At 41.2% G+C, this 16,875-nt stretch overlaps 1 protein-coding gene across 1 annotated transcript; it reads right to left on the bottom strand.

The window, feature by feature from the left end:
- Window positions 1-337: 337 nt before the first annotated feature.
- DRC2 (dynein regulatory complex subunit 2) lies at window positions 338-15,572 on the bottom strand. Its single transcript, XM_034412314.2, has 9 exons — window positions 15,420-15,572; window positions 11,565-11,721; window positions 10,893-11,060; window positions 9,387-9,556; window positions 9,144-9,282; window positions 6,294-6,491; window positions 4,886-5,104; window positions 1,661-1,813; window positions 338-951 (listed from the first exon to the last, which is right to left on the bottom strand). Exons 2-9 carry the CDS (start codon window positions 11,694-11,696, stop codon window positions 637-639), a joined length of 1,494 nt encoding a protein of 497 aa, XP_034268205.2. The 5' UTR covers window positions 11,697-11,721; window positions 15,420-15,572; the 3' UTR covers window positions 338-636.
- Window positions 15,573-16,875: the final 1,303 nt, after the last annotated feature.

Raw genomic sequence — 16,875 nt, 5'->3', positions numbered from 1 at the left:
CTGCTCTAATGGCCATTCCTTCTCCCAAGAAATCATGAGAATCTATAAGAATAGTAAGAGATTAATACTACTGCCCTGTAGCTGAACAACTACATCAATTACATTGGTATAAATCAAGTATAAGCTTGTAAGATAGACAAGACCTTAGAATAAAGATCATCTTAGCGGCTCACAAGCTGTGTGTTCTGGTTGTGAAGGTGTCAAAATAATGTCCTTGTTGGGTTTTCTTTAGTAGCTTAGAGTTTCCATCCAAGGAGCCTACTTTCCACCTTCTGTTTAAAAAGGGGAATTTTAAACATAGTGTATAACAGTATAACAGAGGCAAAAGAGGGTATGGTAAAGGGAAAAAAAGCTTTATTAAATGTCCACTCTGCAAAGGCACAGACCGATGTGTTTCTACGTTTACACATAGGCATGGGGTATATCTTCAGCTTCTGTTGTACATGCTTCTGGAGTGGCTTGGCCATGGAAGAAAAAGCTGCAAGACACATCAGTTACTATTTAATGGCAGTTTGGGGGAATTTTTCTAAAAAGGGCCCAGCATAGACTGTAACTGGAATGGACTGGCTCTTCTTTGTGCCCAGCAGCTGTGTTAACACAGCAGAAAAGGACCACTTGAACTCACCAAATGCCAATTCAGAGGATATGTGAAACTTCGTGTGCTGCCTCTATAATATTATAGATGGGCCGCTTGCCTTGGGACCTTCTGGCAGGTGCTGCCTGAGACCCATCTGAGACAACTGCAGGTTGATTAATTATCATCAGAGGATTGACCTGGCTCAGGACTTCATCATTCACTGAGATGCCATCCAAGTACTGCTTGAGGAGATGCCTCAACTTAAAATTGTCTTGCATCAGTACATCTTTAGTCCGCTCTAGCGAGAGCTGTTCCAACCTCACCTTGTTGTATCTTTGCCAAAAGCGTTCCAGACCCACGTAGTCCAGCATCATCTATAAAATGTTGAAAAGCCTTGATTGGTTGCAAGGAACTACATCATAACTTTGAATGTTCCAAGACCCTGCCTACATAAAAACACCAGCTTCATGTCTGCTGTGTGAAGCATGCAATTTCCAAGCCAATTCTAAATTGGGAGATCCTTGCGGGAAATATACAACCACTAGGAAGATTATAAAGACCAGTTCCCTTAGGTGGGTAACAACCCAATACCAAAATGAAAAGCTGCACTTCAGACAAATTTGCTCTGGCAGAGGGGAAAGCAAAATGCTAAAATGTTAAAAGACCAGAGGCAAATTCTGAGCAAATATTAGAGAGTCAAACCTGCACCAAATGCCAATCATATCATCTGCATCAGATTTTCCCCTATGAAAAGCAGATTCATAGATAATTGAGGATTAGGAAAGAGGGTGACACTTAACTGTTTTTTCTCTTTTGCTAAGTTTTCAAGGAAAATCCCTCTGACCAGCTATTGCCCAACTCAGGAAAATAAACCCTCCAAACTTCAACGAGTCTTTGCCTCAATCTTATCATCCCTCTTGGGAGAGGCACAGTAAAAGCCAACCAATAAACCCTGAAGATGCAGATTAATTTTAAACATACGGATAGATTATTCCAAACAATAAACCAAGGAAATATTTCTTCCATTTGGCAATGAAGAAGACAAAGGGGTATCCCACCCATTTCTGAATTCAGACGATTCACCTGAGCAAGTGGTTCGACTGGTTTTTCCAAAGCCAACTTATCAACTGCTTTCTGTTCTTCCCAGTTCAGGGAATTCATGAAAAATGGTAGCACCTTCTCCTCCTCAGACTCCAGCCTACGGCACATTTCAGCCAGGCGCAGAATTATCTCTGCCTGCAAAAACAGGGGAAAAAAAAGATTGGATCTGGTTTTCGCTACGTTTTTGGCACAGTGTGTTTACAAAGTACTGGAGCTTAGTAGTCCTTGATCTATGACAGCAATGGAGCTTGCATATTGGTCATGTGTTGTAATGGTCATGAAACCATTTTATGATCTTTTTGCAGTGGTTGTTCAGCGAATGTGACAGTTGCAAAGTAAATGTCATGGTTGCTAAGCAAACCAGTGGTTTGCTGTGGGTGAGGTTTTGCGAACACCTGGAAGAGCTGGTTTTCAGCAAAATTGTCATGTGACCATGGGCCACTGCAAACAGCCATAAATGCAGCCATGTTGCCAAGCACACAAAGCTTGGTCATGATGGTGACCATAAAGGGGGCCCAACTATCAGAATTTCGAATGAGATTCTAAGTTCCCTTTTTTGGATCATTTGTAACTCTGAATCTTCACCAAGCAAATGGTTGTAAGTCGAGGACTACCTCTAGTAATAAATTAGGAATTATAATTCCTAAGTTTCTCTTGGCATCATATCATTTGGCTATCTATCTATGTTCTCTTTCTATCTCCTAGGATGTTCAAGGACACTGACAATAGTTATCCAAACATAAAACAAAGTTCAAACAACTAATATTAATAGAGACTCAGTTTGTGCAGTGCTTAAGGCATGAGGCTAGAAACTGAAAGACCATGAGTTCTAGTCCCATCTTAGGTACAAAGGTAGTTTGGTGACCTTGTGCCAGTCACTATCTCTCAGCCCTAGGAAGAAGGCAATGGCAACCACTTCTGAAAATCTTGCCAGGAAAACTGCAGGGATTAGGCAGGGACTCCCAGGCAGTCACTGGGAGTCAATGGTGAAGGCTAAATGCATGACATTATTAATAATTAAATGACCTAGTTCCAGAGAAAGGCCTTGAATTCTTTTTTAAAAATGAAGAAAACAGATACATTCCCTAGTGTAGGACCAATGCAAAAGAAAGCCCTTTGTCACAGACCCAACAAATGGGCCTCTTAAAGTGGAATATCCTTAAAAAGTCTTTTCAGCCAGCCAAAATTTCTGGATTGGCTGATATCAAGATAGTCCCTCAGATAGCCTAAACCATAAGCCAGTTAACATTTTAAAAGCCAGTACTTCCAATAATAACCAAAAGATGTTCATGATTAGGCTTTCAAAACTGCTATATTTATGGTTGTTCAATTCCTCTTCATTCAAGCAGGCTAGGCTTTAGAAAGTTGTTGTTGTTGGGATGTTATCTTTCTGGCTACCCTTCCATATCTGAAAGTAACTCCCAAGATGATGAAGACAAAATGAGACATTTGCACAATTTTCACACATTAATACATATTTTACCTTACATGGAATTTTGAGGCTGCTAAATTGCTTATTTAAAGAGAACATATGTCAATGTGACAAATAAATCTTTGGAAATGCATCCACCACAGAAGAACTATAAGTGGCAGCAGTTCCTTGGCAAGTAGAGAATATGTGACAGATTTTATGCTACATAATATCTGGAAAGGTTTTCAGACATTCAAGACAAACAAGAGATGCTCCAAAGTTTGTTGCCTACCTATCTTCCACTGAGTTCCAATAAACTCTATCAGGAACGACGAATAAAAATAGCCACATGCCCAAAATGTAACCAAGATCTTCATTGCTATTGCTTATCCATCATCAGCACAGATTTTTTCCTTTTTGCAAAAATCTCCAGCCATCATTCTTTCTGTCCAGTTTGAAAATCCCAACTACTGTTAGTTTATTCCTTTTTCCCTTTTTGTACTTCAGCTTGGCTGAGTGCTTTGTCTTGCCATTGTGGCTACGTGAATCACTCCAGTTGATAAGTTAGTAACATGGTTGTTAAGTGAATCTGGCCTCCCTATTGACTTTGCAAGCCAGAAGGTCGCAAAACCTGATCGCATGACCCTGGGACATTGCATTTATGACATCCTATCATAAATAGGAGTCAGTTGCCATGCGTCCGAATTTTGATCACATGTCTATGGGGATGCTGCAACTGTCATAAGTGTGAAAAACTGTCATGTCCCTTTTTTCAATGCCATTGTAGCTTTGAACAGTCACTAAATGAACAGTTGTAAGTCAAGGACTGCCTATATTATGTGTACATGTTAAGCAGTTTTTAATATACAGTATTTAAGTATAATTTTATTTCCATCTCTTCTTTAGGAGCCTCTGTGTCATGGCCTCATTGGAGCCCAGTTCAGAGGAGGAGGAAGAGGAATTAGAACTGCAACCGTCCAACAGGTTGTCTCCCTTGGCATGTTTGGAGAGGCCAGGGGCTGAGGACGATGTTGTCCCAAGCCCTTCAGGCATTGGGGAAGGTGGTCAACCAGATGGAAAGCTACCTGCCCCTACAGACACAGGGGAGGATCAGCTGCTGACAGGCAATGGTGTTGACAGGCAGCAGATCTCCTTTGATGAGGAACAGCTCCCTCCTTCAGTCGATCCAAGGGCAAGGAGAGCTGCGAGGCTATTCGGGAGGATATCAAACCCCCCCCCCCCCTTCCTCACAAGGATCACCTGGAATGGAGTAATTAAGGAGAAGCCATGGAGAGTTAGTCTTTGCCAGGAACAATTGTTTGCTTTGGCTTACACTCCCCTGGCTTCGACTCATGCCTGTTGCTGTTTGCCTTGCCTTGCTTTGAAGATTGCTCTTTTGTCTTGGACCTTGCCCTTGTTTTATGGACTGCTTTGGGCCTTTGCTTTGCTGTGTCTTGACTTGGACCTTTTATTTGCCCTGAGGACTGCCATTGTCTCGTACCTGGACTCTGCCTTGTGCACTGGACTTGGAACCCTGGACCTTGCCCTGTGATCGTGCGCCTACTCTGGGGACTTTGTTTGTATTATAAGGGCTGTTGTTTGGGGAACTAAGGGTGGCTGCCTTCAAGGTAACGTGGAGGTGGAGCCTTACCATTTATTGGAGGGCCGTTTGCTGGACCATTTGTTGAGATAAATTAAGGATTCTCTAGAGGCCTGCTTCGCCTTAACCACCCGAGTCATAATACTGCAAGGAAATAGCCTCAAACCAAGAATGAACTAGTCTCCAAAGAGCCTACCTTTCCCACCACGTGTTCCAAGGTCTTGAGAGTTGCATTGCTTTCCTTCGTCAGCTTAGCCAGATTGTTACGGGCTTTAGCTCTTGCCCGGTTCATCTGGCACTTTAACTTCTGCAACTGTTTTAAAACCACTTCCTTCTCATCACGGACACGCCGATTTTGTTCCTCGCTCTCCTTTGCGTGGAGTGCAATCTTGTTCTTCAGACTGATAATGAGATCCTGGTGACCACAGAGGAGATATTTTCAGACTACAGAACATTCTTTGTAATGACTGAGAACGGGAGGGGAAAAAAAGCAAAGAAAGTGAATAGAGAGAGAAAGAGAACAAAGATATTCTTACAAATTTGGCTCCATTCTTTGGTTCCAATCCTGACCACTATTGCTTTGCCTACCACAGGAATGGGATCCCCCCGCTGGTCCCCTGCCACATCCATAATGCAGTCCCTGATTTAAAAGGAAGTTTTTCTATGGTGCTATAAGTTGAAAAATAAGAACAGCAGTTGAAAATCCATCCAAAGGGCAGTTTTAGACATGCTATCTACTGTTATTATACATCAAAGAAATCACAGGCTGAAGCATTGTGGCTAATTTTGTAGCATGGATGCTGAGGATAACAGATGTACTATATGGGGGGGGAAAAAGTAAAAGTGATCAACGGATGTGGTTTCCAAACCACTTCCCAATGGGATCTTGGGGGTCTGTGGAAGCTGCTCAGCAGTTCATCAATAAGAAAACCAACAACTCTGGACAAAAATCTCGAAAGGTAGTTGCCCAACCAGTACTGTAATTTAGGAGGTACTTTTGAATTCATGCAGCATGATAATTAGGTCCAGACGGACATCTCATTGGAAATGCCTAGAAGATGCCACAGAATCCTCTGCAATGTGCCAGGACAGAAGTGCAAAGATAGGGACAGTTGAACCCAGAGAAGGCTCCCTGAAGTTAGAAAGTGTGAAAATACAGGTAGTCCTCGACTTACAACAGTTCATTTAGTGACCATTCAAAGTTACAATGATACTGAAAAAAGTGACATGACTATTTTTCATTTACAACTGTTGCCGTATCCCCATGATCATGTGATCAAAATTCAGATGTTTGGCAACTGGTTCCTACTTATGACTGTGCTGTGTCCCAAGGTCATGTGATCACCTTTTTGTGATCTTCTGTCAAGCAAAGTCAATGGGGAAGCAAGATTCATTTAACAATTGGGTTACTAACTTATCAACTGCAGTGATTCACTTAACAACTGTGGCAAAAAAGGCCACAAAATGGGGTGCAACCCGCTTAACAAATTGTCCCACTTGACAACAGAAATTTTGGGCTCAATTGTGGTCATAAGTTTAGAACTACTTGTATAGCTGAAGCAGTTTTAGTCACTCATTCGGATTTATCCAGAAAGAATCCTTACCTGAATCTTCTGCAATTTCTTCATCTGCATTTCTATCTCCCTGGTGCTCCTTTCATCCCTGAGCTTCAGACCTTCAAAAGCAAATTTACGATCGTCCGTTGCTTCTGTGTAGTTACGTAAAGCCTGTTGAAAGCGCTTCCACAGCTCTTCCACTTTTCCTTCCAACTGCATGCGAAGGTAATGTTTGTCCTCCAAATTCTGTAGGAAATGAAAATGGGTCAACACTCCCCCCAATGCCCTCCCTGCTAGCTTGAGAGTTCTCCAACTACCTGTACTTTTTATCTGTCTGATCAGGTGACATTTCTCAAGAGAAAAAACTGCTTCCTTGCAGGCACAAGAAAATACACTTGATTTGTTAGCCGAACCCTTATTCCTGGTGATGCAGTTCGAAGTATTGGAAATAAGGACCGTATTCATAACGAGTTAATCAGTTTGGATTCCCAATCTACTAGCATGTTTCATAGTTCCTCAACTTCAAGCTCATGACTCATGTTATACCCCACGATATATCTAGAAGAGGAGAGAAAATAATGCAGAGCAGAAATGGCTCCATATTTTATAATGCCTTGGTTCCCAAAACACACTAAGCCCTTTGGTTTTGGTTTGGCAAAGCTGCGAAAATTTGATCAAGGTAGTTTGTAGCATATGATTTTGTGTTGCATGAACCCTCCTAATAGTAGTTGTTTTCGATCTATCACAGTCGCACAATGATATGAACCCAGTGAACAAACCCACAATCTTTAAACAGATTGTGCCCAGTTCAGCTACAAAAAATTCAACTATTCATATCAGCTTGAAATAACAAAAAGATTGTTGAGTTTCCTCCAAGTAGTTTGATTACAGAAGCCTGGTTCAACATAATATATTTTGTTTCACTGAATATGCCATAATCTTTATTTAACTGAAGGTGTCATAATCAGCCAGGTTCACACTTCTTAAGCCAAAAACTACAGTACTACCGGTATTGACACCAACTGGATTCATACAACACACTAAACTATAACCATGTAAACCACACCATGGCTTAGTTTAATTTATGAACCTAGCCAATGTATCCTAGCTGGGCGTTTAGTGCATCTTAACTATGATGACAATGCACTGGAGAAAGAACAAAGAATATAGATTTGAGTGTTAATTTTTCATTTTCATTTCATTTATTCGAATTTCTATACCACCCTTCTCCTTTCGGACTCAGGGCGGTGAACAGCCAGATAAAAAACATCTATACAAACATCACAGTTAAAAAATAAAGTTAAAATAATTTATAAATTTGGCCCATAATTTAAAACTTGTCAATTAAAATAAATATTAAAATTTTTAAAACTAACCCTAAAATCAGGACAGACCGGCTAGCTGAAAAAAATAAGTTTTTAGGGCCCGACGAAAAATCCGGAGGTCGGAGATCACTCGTATCTCTGGGGGTAGATTGTTCCATAGGGTAGGTGCCACCACAGAGAAGGCTCTCCTCCTGGGGGTCGTCAGCCGGCATTGTCTGGCCGACGGCACCCTGAGGAGGCCCTCTCTGTGGGAGCGAACCGGCCGGTGGGAGGCTATTGGTGGCAGAAGGCGATCCCGTAAGTACCCTGGCCCTAAGCCATGGAGCGCTTTAAAGGTGATCACCAACACCTTGAAGTGCACCCGGAAGTCCACCGGAAGCCAATGCAGCTCGCGCAGGAGAGGAGTCACATGGGAGCGCCCCGTCGCTCCCATAATCCCCCGCGCAGCCGCATTCTGCACCAGTTGGAGCCTCCGGGTGCACCCCAAGGGGAGCCCCATGTAGAGAGCGTTACAATAGTCCAGACGGGAAGTGACGAGTGCTTGAGTGACCGTGCGTAGGGAGTCCCGGTCCAGAAAGGGGCGCAACTGGCGTATCAGGCGGACCTGACAAAAAGCCCCCTGGCCACGGCTGTCATATGCCCTTCTAAAGACAGCCGCGCATCCAGGAGGACACCCAAGTTGCGGGCCCTCTCCGTGGGGGCCAATGATTCGCCCCCAATAACCAGCGATGGCGTCAGCTGGCTATACCGGGACGCCGGCAGCCACAGCCACTCGGTCTTGGAAGGGTTGAGTTGAAGCCTGTTTCTCCCCATCCAGACCCGCACGGCCTCCAGGCACTGGGACATCACTTCCAAGGCATCATTGGGATGGTCTGGGGTGGAAATGTACAGCTGAGTATCATCAGCGTACTGATGGAACTCCACCCCAAAACCACGGATGATCTCACCCAGCGGCTTCAGATAAATGTTGAACAGGAGGGGAGAGAGGACCGACCCTTGTGGCACCCCACAAACAAGGCGCCTTGGGGTCGACCGCTGCCCCCGTCAACACAGATTGCGACCGGTTGGAGAGATAGGAGGAGAACCACCGCAGAACGGTGCCCCCCACTCCCAGTCTCTCCAGCCGGCGCAACATGATACCATGGTCAGCAAGAGACAACACAGTATCTAGAATAGGTTGTGATGTCTGATATCAAACACCTGATCTATTTAGAACCATGATAGGATGTCTTGATTGGTTACTGCCAAACAACTCCAAGGTCTTCCTACCGGTACTAGCATCTTCCTTTTTAAATCAATACACACCAATATATATCAGAAATATAATTCTCAGATAATACTCAATAAAGCCATAACACTCAAGAAAAAGAGAACATTTTCATAGGTAATGACTATCAATATGTCATTACAGTTTGCTAAAGAAAAAATTAAGGGCTATACGATTGCTAAAACCTGCATGTAAAGATTTTTTTCCTGCCGATTCATCGGACTGCTCTAAATTGTGATCAGATTCTCCCATTCAACAGCAAATTTTAAAATATCATAAAGTCTGCTCCCCTATCTTAACTCACACCTTATTTTTGACATCATCTCGTGTACTTTGGAAGTCAAGTCTGGCTTCATATTCATTTTCAGCAAAGTTCTGCTCCATCGCTAACAATACATCCTGAAGATAGAGACTCTCCTCGTCATGATGTTCTATGATTAACTTCCTGGCAGAAATGGAAATGGTCCCATGAGCATCAAGGATTTCACAAATCAAGGCCCCATGACCATCTATCCCAACCCTATGTCCTTTCTTTTCTCACATTCCTACCTCTCTGTGTCAAATTCCTTCTGCAATGCCCGCAGCTCTGTCTGGTAATCCTCTTCTAAGTAGCCCAGGCGGCAGTTCTGGAGTTTCAACAGTTGATCTATGTTGTGTAAGTGGCTACGCAGGGCGTGGGTGTACTGAGCTTCTGCTTCAGCTAGGTCTTTAGCAAGGGACTGGGAGACAGAGAAAACCATAAAATCAGGACAAAAGGCAGGTTTTAATATTTGTATTCTATGTTTTTTATCTTGGCTGTACACCACCCTGAGTCCTCAGGGAGAAGGGCGGTATATAAATTGGACATTAAATTAAATTAAATTAAATTAAACTATGGAAATCAGCATAAAAAAAAAATCAGAAATCTACAGTAGTCAGACCAATTATATCAGGCAGGCAATATATAAAGCTACTGATTTTTCTGTTTTTGTTCTCCATACTGATAATACTACTAAAGTAGTAGTAGTACAAGCTACATTATCTGCCAATGTAGCTGAACATGTGGGAAGTTACCCACTAAAGCTTCAAAGATTTTGGAATTCTATTATTTTGAACAACCCTTCAGAGGACCCTTTTAAACCCATAAAGATGGGTTATGTTGATGGTCACCAGTTTTCTGAAGGTGGTCCCAAAGTGATGACATACTGACTTGTGCCTTGCTTCTTCCATGGTTTAATGTCTATGGAGTTTCTCAATCATCCAGGACAGGTCATGGTTGTTCTTCAGGATTTTCTTGGGATTTTTCCTTGAAAACGTTTCGCTTCTCATCCAAGAAACTTTTTCGGTTCTGACCTGAAGAAGCTTCTTGGATGAAGGAAAAAAACCAAGAAAGTCCAGCTGCCTTTTGAAAAGCACCTTTGGGTCTTCCATTGGTTCTTCCTGAAGAGCATCACGCTGGGTCCTGATGCTGAGCTTGTGTGGCAACTTCACACAACTGGAGTGCTACGTTTACCTGTCCCTTTTCTGTTTTCGTAGAAAGGACCAAGCCTCATAATGAGACAATGCACTATGCAGCCTGGAATAACTGTGCATACTTTAAAATTAAACGTTAGACAGATGAGAGGGAACAAGTAATATTGCTGGTTTTCTGTGCTTGAGAATGCAAAGAACAAAAGCAAACTACTTTATTACCTATCTCAATTTTATGTGAGATAGTAAGCACTTCTATTTTTCAGAGAAGCTTCTTAAAGCTATGTCTGTATGTTTGCTAACAGACTGTTATATTAATAAATCTTGCCTTTCCTCACTGTATACAATATGTGACGGTGTATCCCTGAAAGTCGACTAAAATATATAAAAGAGATAAATACTGCACAAGATAATACCAACTGAAGACAATTTTTATTTAAAGGTATATAATTTGTTCTCACAGCTCATACTCTTTTTGCATAATGCCATATAGCCAGAGAGTTTCACAAGTTGCTTTCTATTCCTACCTGCCTTGCCTTTCTATAAGAGTATCCCCAACTGCTTGATACAGTCTTCTTCCATGGACTTTTAGAGATTGCTGCTCACCTTAATGACATTGTCTTTGCAATCCACAACACGTTCAAATGTCTGACTGAGAATCTCAATATCTTTACGTAGTTCCCTGGCCTTGACTTCGCGGAGAACAGTGCGCCATTGCAAGTTGATCTTATGCAGATTCACCGAGCTGTTGCGTTCCTCTTTGGCCAACTTGTCCTGAAATGCAAGTCACATCTTACAATGCATTCCCCCAGAATTTATCCCTGAATCAAGTAGACAATGCAGGCAGTGACTAAATATTAAATGATTCTGAAGATCAAAATTTCTTGAATATTTTTTCCCTGAGAAAAATATGGGAAATGAAGCAACTATGGCCATGCAAAATTCATAATGAGTCCGAAAGGAGAAGGGCGGTATAGAAATTTGAATAAATAAATAAATAAATAAATAAATAAATAAATAAATAAAATAATGGAAACTGTTTTCATCAACTATCTACATTTGTTTGATTAGAGTTCTTGTACAAACTGAAGCAAGTATGCACTGAAATAATATCTGATACAAGTACTATTTCTATATTGTAAAGTTATCGTTCAAATTTGATAGAATGCAGTACATTTTGCTGATCCTACAGTCCTCTCCTTAGAGCAGAGTACGTCTCACTTATTTTTGGCTTCATTGTAGCATGGTGTTTTTTAACTTTTGAGTACCAAGTAGTACCTTTAGAAATTGGATCAACATGTCCTCCTTCTTCTTACTCATTTCCTCCTCAGCCAGCAGCTTTTGTTGCATCATAAGCAACCGTTCTTCTTCAGTGAGTACAGCCCGTTTGGGTGCCTTCTTTTTGGGCATGTTTATACTTAGAAAATGGAGAGATCTGTCAGACAGAGGAAAGACCCAAGTTAACAAAGTTGATATAAAGCCATTTTCCAATATATTGGCATCTAGAGATATTAAATTGCACGCCTATTATATTTTCTGAGTTGGACATATCCTGTCTAAAGATTATGGAAATTGTTAAGCTAACACTTCTGGAAAGTCCTAAATTGAGAAATCCCATTTTAAGCTAAGAGATACAATTCTGACTGCTAAACCAAGCTGCTATTTTACATCCCTAAATTCAATGATTGTATTACTCATTCCTTTAATCCTGTCTGTTTACCATTCTTTATATATAATTACCCTCACTTTCTTCTAAAATATTTAGACATAGTATATTATTTTCCCCATCCCATCCTTTCATCCTCATAACCCTATGAGGAGGTTCAGGCTGAGAAACAGAAACCATATGCTTTGCAGATGAGCTGGGATTTAAAGCGGTTTCCCAAATGGTAAATTACTTCCTGTGTGAACTACTGTAACACAATCTAACTTGAACATATTAGAAGCGTCAGCTGATCAGGGATGTTTTGGCCAAATTATTGAATGGAACCAGTTTTAGGAGCTACTACTCTACTCTAGTGTTTAGGAACACTACTCTACAGTAGTGTTACAGTTGCTTCTTTGAGTGTCACTATGCTCCTTTCCATAACTCAAAATTCTGCTGATGATTGATAAGAAGTGGATACTTGAAATATCACGTTCTCCGTATAATCTTTTCCAAACTTTACAACTGGAATTCTCTTGGTCCTAATATGCTATCAGAAGCAGTTTAAGGGAGAATAGAAAATAATTCCTTCTGAATGGATGGTTCACATTTTGAACTTCCCTACCAAAGAAATACAATTTGATATTCTCCTTCCCACTCTTCCAATAGTAGGCAAATATGTTTTTATTTAGGCAGATGTGTTAATATTAAAGTTAATTATCTGTCAATTTGGTCTTAACGTGGCTGAATATTGTGTCTTTATATTAACAGGATTTTAATTAACCAATTCATTTGTCTAGATTTCCCTTCATTTTTATGGTGTTCAATACATTTAGTGCCTCTTTTAGGAGAAAAAAGTGTGTAAATTCAATAAATAACATAAAACAAATACATTGTTCTTTCTTCTGTTTTTTCCCCTTTATTTTAATTCTATCCCTGTTGTCTTTAGATGCCTTTGAAGCCTGAAGTCACAAAACCAGACCTCTTTTTCCTCATGTGCCAGCCTTGATCACTTTTTCACACTTGTTCCCATTTCTACAGCAGGGTTCTAAAACCTAGTGAGGATACAAACTGTGAAATCCATTTGCTGGAAGGCAGGGAGAAAACCATCCCTGAGCCTGAAATATCGAATAATCAAAAGCAAAATACACATGTCATGATGAATTGGTTTAACAGTTTTCTTTGTGGAGATTCCCACCCCCAAGAGGTTGCCTTGAATCTTATAGCCAGAAGTTGCATGCTAATGCAAGGAATTGAAAACAAGTGGTGAAACTTGACCTTGGACTTGAATTATGTTCCAATTGTTAATTATGTTGAACTTTAATTGGCATATAATTCTTCACATATGGCCTCTATCAATTAAAATAATTTGCCATAGAGGTTAAGGCACTGGTTTAGAGACAATGAATTCTACTCACTAACCCTAAGCCTACCTTAGGCACAAACTTTGGGCCAATTCTTCTCAGCCCTAGAAAGCAGATAATGGTAAGCCACTTCTGCAATCTTGCCAAGAAAATTGCAGGGATTCTCGCCTGGTGCCGTAAACACTGGACCAAAGTGGAATTTTAAAGATTAATATTCAGTTGGAACCATAAATTTTCTTGGGGCTCATGGACAGTCAACCAGAAGACTTGTAGAAGACTGTTTTTGTACATGGTTACTGCTGCGAGATTACTGCAGCCACAAAGATGGAAAGATTCCAAAATACCCACAACAGAGCGATTGGGGAAGATGACAGAATTTGCAGAAATGGGAAAATTCATTTGTTTGATAAAAAAATGGATCCTTTACACATTTTCTTTTTTCCTTTCCTTTTTTTCATGTTCCATTTTTTCTTTATTCTTTTTCTTCCCTTTAAATCTGTATATTTGTTTATATTACTGAATAAAATCCTTTACTAAAAATGACAAATGCCCTGGCTTCACAGCACATGCTAAGCCACAAATAAGCTAATCAATTTAAAAATTAATAGGAATGCAATCACCAGATTTGTAACTGACGTGGTTAAGATTGTTGTGACAATACAAGCTCTAGATTCCTGCTTTTAATCAATGTCTCCTTCCAATTAGCCTTGACCAAAGAGGTAATTCTATAGAGTCCTTGATGCTCTCTAAGGTTGTCTTTTTTTTTTTTTTTTGGCAGACATCTCGTTACCCAAGTAGGTAACATCATCACTGCTAGTGAGTGTGAGATTTGCTCCCTGTTTGTATACAGTAGCTTACCCTGCCTGACCATACTGGATGGTCAGTATGTATACTGTTTTTGCTAGATTGTTTTTCTGGTATTAATCCCTGCTTATCTGGGTGTTGGTTGGTGAAAAGGATGTTTTCTGGTCTGTTTCCTTCTTAGCTTTTTATTGTCTCTTCTGGTGCATAAGTGTGGTTTATGTCTATGTGATTTGTCTGAATGGTAAGCTTCCAAGAATTCCCTAGTGTTTTTGCATTTAGTTTGGTCTAGCACATGTGTCAAACTCGCTGCGTCACATTGCCATCGCATGACATATCGTGACATTTTTCCCTTCGTGAAGTTGGGGTGCGTGTGGCCTGCATGTGATGCATCTGGCCCATGGGCCACCAGTTTGACACCCCTGGCCTAGCATGCTCAAGGTTTCTCAGTTGAAAGTAGGGACAAGTCTTCCCACAAGGAATTCTACTTGTGACGGAATCCTTCAATTCAAACCAGTGGGGGGAAGGACTATAGCCTAATAATTCACTCTCAAAAGAAGCTGCTTCTTTACTACAGGGGCCAGCAGTCTAGTAGACTCTTCTTCCAAACAGGAGCCATGCCAAAACTTGCTAAAACACAAACCTGTCTCAGATAACACAGGTAGTCCTTTGACTTACGACCACAATCGATCCCAAAATTTCTGTTGTTAAGTGAGACATTTGTGAAGTGAGCTTTGCCCCCATTTTATGCCCTTTCTTGCCTTAGTTGTTAAGTGAATCACTGCAGTCGATTAAGTTAGTAACCTGGTTGTTAAGTGAATCTGGCTTCCCCGCCCCCCCCACCGACTTTTCTTGTTAGGAAAAGGATCCCATGATCTTGAGACACAGCAACGGTCATCAATATGAACCCCATGCCAAGCAGCTGAATTTTGATCCCACCAATGCTGCAAAGGTGGTGAGTGAGAAAAACGGTCATAAATAAAGTCACTTTTTCCAGGGCCGTTGTAACTTTGAAGGGTCATTAAACGAACTGTTGTAAGGGCTACCTGTTTGATATTCAGATCAAACAAAACTGGTTTTTACGGTTTTGTGTTTTTTTTCCCCAAAAATTCCCTTTCTGTCATCATCGGCAGTTCGAATCCCTAGTATAGGTCTCCTGCGTGAGCAGGAGGTTGGACTAGATGACCTCCAAGGTCCCTTCCAACTGTTACTGTTAAATCCCATAATAGGAATTGACTCCGATACACCGTCACTCACTCACTCACTCACACACACACACACACACTCGCAAACACAAGACTTTCCCTACGAATTGACACCGACCTTTCCACCAAAAGAACCTGCTGCTCGTGTATTATTTACTCCGGCCCTCCCGTTCTCCTCCTCGACCCACCGCGTCCCTCCGTGCGAACGGCTCGCTTGCTCCAAGCCGTCTTGCCGGTCTCCTAGCAACGGCCCCTTTCCCGGCGACGCACCGGGGAGACGTTTCAGCGCCACAGCGCCCCCTAGTTGGGCTGTCCAGTAGGACGGCCTTAAAAGAGTGCCCTTACGCCTTGCTGGTACTGTATATTAAAACCCCGGGGGAGGAAAGACGAAGCGAAAGCGACGCCTAAGAAATTGAGAGAGAGACTGGAGAGGCTGCTGCAGGCCACACCTCCCCAGGGAAAACCAGACCTTTCCAGGAAACGTATTTGCAAATTTTGAGTAGTTAATTCTTTGAATAGGCTTGTGATATTCCCACACCCGGTTAAAATCCCTGAGCTTTACAAAAGTTGGAATGGAACTTTGGAAAGCAAGCCAAGAGAGTCCACTGGCACCAGGCGGATAATATAATTAAATAAGTAAAATGTAGACTGTAGGTATTAATTAAGTCTTGCTTTTGTACAGAAGCTCAAGATTACCTCTCCTCCAAATTATTTTTTTATCATTTAAATTTTTATTAGTTTATCAAAGTATAAAATACAAAGGGGGAAAAAAAAGACATTTCTTAGTTTTCCAGAGAATGCAAATTATTGGGAGTCATCTACTGATCAGCAGTGCAGCTTTCTCCGTTGTGACTCAAAATCTACCTGAAAGTTAATCCTTGAATCCCACAATTCTAAATTCTGGTATTTGAGGTTTGGTTCCGGGTTTTTTTTCCCCTTTGGCAAAGGAGGACATATGAAATCTACTTAGTCTGAGCCTTAGCAAAGGAAAATAAAATTGGGGATGAAAATGGAATCCTCCTGCCAAATAGAGCCAGTTAACACACCATATGTGCTCCTATAGATACCCCCCTAAGATATTTTAATGCCTGCTTCAGTATTTAACAGCAATGTCCTGGTTTGAAGATGAGTCTCAGTTGCCATGGCAACAGCACTTGGTAGTCAACTTATTCAGATATAACCTGGACCTACTTAGAAAGCTGCAGTCCAAATATAGCCAAGGAGCCCTCTTTTAATTTTAGGTCATCTTCTACATTTCCAGTGGAAAGACAGCAAAATACACAGAACAGAAGGGAAAGCGCAGTATTTAAGGAATAATACCTGTAAAATATTAAACCGGATCAGCATTTCTGTGTTGAACTCAGTCTGGATAAATGGGGATTTCATTGCCACCATGAAAATCCTGTACTCGTCCCAAATAATTGAGGCCCAAATTTACACCGCAGGGCACACATTCGATCTGTTTTTTTTCTTCAGACACATGATCTGAAGCTAGAAACTAGTATTGCATCACAGTCATAATGTATTCTCAGGACTTTGAGGTTCATAGCTACCACCAATCTCTACCAGATGGT

Source organism: Pantherophis guttatus, chromosome 2 (genome assembly GCF_059756535.1).
Source record: "Pantherophis guttatus breed Tessera chromosome 2, ASM5975653v1, whole genome shotgun sequence".
In the NCBI taxonomy this organism is placed as follows: domain Eukaryota; kingdom Metazoa; phylum Chordata; class Lepidosauria; order Squamata; family Colubridae; genus Pantherophis; species Pantherophis guttatus.
The sequence above is the reverse complement of the archived record's forward strand: the minus strand, read 5'-3'. Positions and strand labels throughout refer to the sequence as shown.

Excerpts from the sequence above, each read along its gene's own strand:
- DRC2 (XM_034412314.2), bottom strand. The coding sequence starts at position 11,696 with ATGCCCAAAAAGAAGGCACCCAAACGGGCTGTACTCACTGAAGAAGAA. Across the intron at positions 11,061-11,564 it reads TGTTGATCCAATTTCTAAAG|GACAAGTTGGCCAAAGAGGA; the intron begins GTACTACTTGGT and ends CTTGCATTTCAG. Across the intron at positions 9,283-9,386 it reads AAGGAATTTGACACAGAGAG|GAAGTTAATCATAGAACATC; the intron begins GTAGGAATGTGA and ends CATTTCTGCCAG.